We start from the raw sequence: 3,689 nt of genomic DNA on the forward strand, positions 1-3,689 counted from the left end.
CTTACATATGTATAAATAAATGGGATAAAGGCATCAACAAACTCCTGCATTTTGACAAAACGACTATGATAAAGATCTTTTACCTTAGTGAACATGATGAAGAGGATGGATCAAATGTGATACTTCGAACTAGGCTCAGGTGCCTTTTATACTCCGTGTCCCTCACAGACACGCCCCTTAGTCCCTCCCTCTCCCTCTGGGTGAAGGTAAATTCTTGAGTTGAGGTGTGATTGAGGGTGATTTGGACAAAATTCGTTTGATGAGGTAAAATCGTGCCGGTCATTTTTTTTTACACTGAGAAGTAGATTAGAAAGGGAATGTTTATGTCTATGACAAATAAGTCCAAAACTATAAATGAACACACGCACACACACATGTGTGTGTGTGTGTGTGTGTAGACTTGCATATATATACTGTATACATATATGTGTATGCATGTGTGGTTGTGTATGTGTGTGTGAAATGAACCAAATACATGATGAGTGAGTAGACTAATCCTAAAAGTCTAGCCAATACAATCGGCAGAAACGATCGAATGTGTAGTGGGTAAGGTTAATACATATATTAATATGCGTGCTGTGTACACACGGATACGCAAACACACGCATATATATATATATATATATATATATATATATATATATATATATATATATATATATATATATGCACCCAAATTGTATATATATGTATATTATAAAAGTATATATACTCTCATACACACAAACACACACACACGCACGCATATGTATATATGTAATATATACATACATAAATACCATATATATATATATATATAATATATATATATATATTTTAATATATATAATATCAAATATATTCACACCAACCCCCCCATACACATGTAAGTGTGTGTGTAAGTGTGTGCCCACGCCCACGTATATGTATTATACATTTATATCTACATATGCATACACACAAATATATATATATATATATATATATATATGTTCACACACACACACACACCACACACATATATACTTATATATGTATATACATATATATATCCACACACCTGTTTATACACACACATATATATATGTGTGTGTGTTAAGCACATATGTATATATATATATATATATATTATATATATATATATATATTTATATATATATATAATATATATATATATATATATATATATATATACATATATACATATATCCATACAGCACACACACACATACATATTTACATGCGTATACATACATACACAGGCATATGAACTTACAAGTGTGTTTATGGACTCATGTAGATATATACAGATGGATAGATAAATGAAGAGACAAATAGCTAGTGATAGAGAAGGAGAGTAATGTAAAGGACAAATAATGGATCGAGAAACAATTTGACAAGGGCATTCATCTATTCATTTTTTTTTAACCTTGGGTAATTTCAGTTACCTTATCTATGCAGTTAAACTTAAAGATCTGATCACGTATGGGAGCAGCCATGAACCCATGAATGTTGGAAACTGATTACAAACTTTAGGTATATTTGCTCTTCATGTCCTGTTTTACTTGATATAAATTGCATCGCCTGAGTGAAACGATTCTGATCCGCCGAATATTGCAAGATCCAAAATTAATAAGAGTAATTGTGATACTTGAGAAGCATGGGCATATTTCCGCTAGAAAATATCTGAAATGAAATGGTTCTGCCTTACATACTTTCATTATGGTTATCATGGCCAGGACTTATGAAGAGACATATCCGTGTATGAGAGTAAGGTGGTTGAGATTTTGAATTGAATGCTACTTAATGATGATGATAATCATGAAAATAATAATTATAATACGCAAGATCCAAAATTAATAAGAGCAATTGTGATACTTGAGAAGCATGGGCATATTTCCAACTACAAAATATCTTATAATGAAATTATGGTTATCATGGCTAGAACTTATGAAGAAAATTCGTGGCAATGACTTACACAATGACATATCCGTGTATGGGATTAGGGTGGTTGAGATATTGAACTGAATGCTACTTAATGATGATAATCATGGAAATAATAATGATAATACGAACAAGGAATTTTCGCATAACCGATGTGCCAAATGGCAAAATATACGGAGACGGACAGTATAGTATTATGTATATAGCTTCTGATGTTACTTCAAACAAGTCACAATACTTGTTAGAGCGTTGGAAGATGGAATCAATATGGGAATCATAATTAAGTTCTCTTCTCCACTGACAGATGTTTCTGCAATGATGTTTTACATTTATTCTCTTTTGCTTTCACCTAGAAGCCTCTAGTTACAAATAGCATCAATTTACATATCTAATATTTCAGGAGACATTTTAAACTATGTTTGTTTGCCCACTATTTCACTATTTCTAAATGATGAGCTTCCTGTATTTGCAGTGTAAATTTGGCAGTTCATAAAATCGCCTGTTTTTTCGTGCCCAAACTCATACAGGTAAGTAGGTGTCTGATTTTAACTTCACACTGTAAGTGTTTTTAATCACATGTTATTTAGATTATATATATATTTTAATATATATAATATATATCATATATATATATATTATATATATTATATATATATAACCTCGCAATCTTTTTAGGATAGGTAATACAATGGTAATAGAATTTTCGTTTAATTAATAAATAGTCATCAAACGTATATTCAAGTTTGTTTCATTTAAGCCCTAGGTTTGGGGCAGGATTGTAAACAGGGGCGGGCGTGTAAGCAGGGGTGGGCTTGTAAGCAGGGGCGGGCTTGTAAGCAGGGCTGGGCTTGTAAGCAGGGGCGGGCTTGTAGGCAGGAACAGGCTTGTACTCGGAGTACTGAGCTTCACCCTCGTAGCTGACCTCAGCCACGTAGCCAGAGTCGCCATTGACAGTGTAGGCGACCTTCTGCAGACGACCGTCGGGAAGGAGAACGTAGTAAGAACCCTGAGTATCGTAACCGTCGCGAGCTTCCTGGTGACCGAAGTCGTTTCCGGAGTAGTCGTCCTTTACGGCATAATTGAAGTCATACTTGGCAGGAGCCTAAAGAAAAGTGAAATTAATATGTATCAAATATGAACATTGGTAACAATTTGTATCTTGATGAAATATATGTATAAAATTATCGGTATAGGAATGTTTTTCTTACGTCGTAGGTTGCAGGAGGAGTATATCCGTAGGAAGGCTGTGAAGGAGCAGCCAAAGTTACAGCCACAAGGGCGAGAGCGAGGGCGGTCTGAAATTAGGCATACACTTTAAAGTTTTTAAAATAATTGTTAATGTAATATAGTACATGCACCCGCACACTTACATACATAATATATTTAACTTTGGGAGGTAAACATTATGCATTATGAAAAGGATAAGGGATTCTCACCTTAGTGAACATGATGGTGAAGATAGATCGAGTGTGATACTCAGAACATCGAGCATTTGGCTTTTATACTAGTGGCAGAAAAAGACACACCCTACGCCCCTCCCTTTCCCTCCTGTAACCAACCTTTACCTTGGTAGGGGAAGACGTAAGTACTTTCCGTTGTTCGAAATGAGAGTGATAGTCTTATTGAATCTATCTAATCCGTGTGTGATTTTGATTTCACCTTATTTTCTGATTCTCTCTCTCTCTCTGTCTCACACACACACACAAAATGAAGATATATAAAGATAATTTGTGAGATAGACACAGCATCTTTTTAAGCAGCAATTA

At 34.2% G+C, this 3,689-nt stretch overlaps 1 protein-coding gene across 1 annotated transcript in view; it reads right to left on the reverse strand.

The window, feature by feature from the left end:
• Positions 1-3,383, reverse strand: part of LOC119586759 — a 4,252-nt gene extending 869 nt beyond the window's left edge. Inside the window, exons 1-6 of the mRNA XM_037935489.1 lie at positions 3,360-3,383; positions 3,132-3,218; positions 2,682-3,025; positions 2,052-2,233; positions 1,428-1,498; positions 84-110 (exon numbers count right to left, since the gene is read on the reverse strand). Coding sequence (XP_037791417.1) covers positions 84-110; positions 1,428-1,498; positions 2,052-2,233; positions 2,682-3,025; positions 3,132-3,218; positions 3,360-3,371 — 723 coding nt within the window. The 5' untranslated portion in view covers positions 3,372-3,383. The remainder of the gene's footprint in view (positions 1-83; positions 111-1,427; positions 1,499-2,051; positions 2,234-2,681; positions 3,026-3,131; positions 3,219-3,359) is intronic.
• Positions 3,384-3,689: the final 306 nt, after the last annotated feature.

The sequence above is a fragment of the Penaeus monodon genome, chromosome 3 (genome assembly GCF_015228065.2).
Source record: "Penaeus monodon isolate SGIC_2016 chromosome 3, NSTDA_Pmon_1, whole genome shotgun sequence".
NCBI lineage: Eukaryota > Metazoa > Arthropoda > Malacostraca > Decapoda > Penaeidae > Penaeus > Penaeus monodon.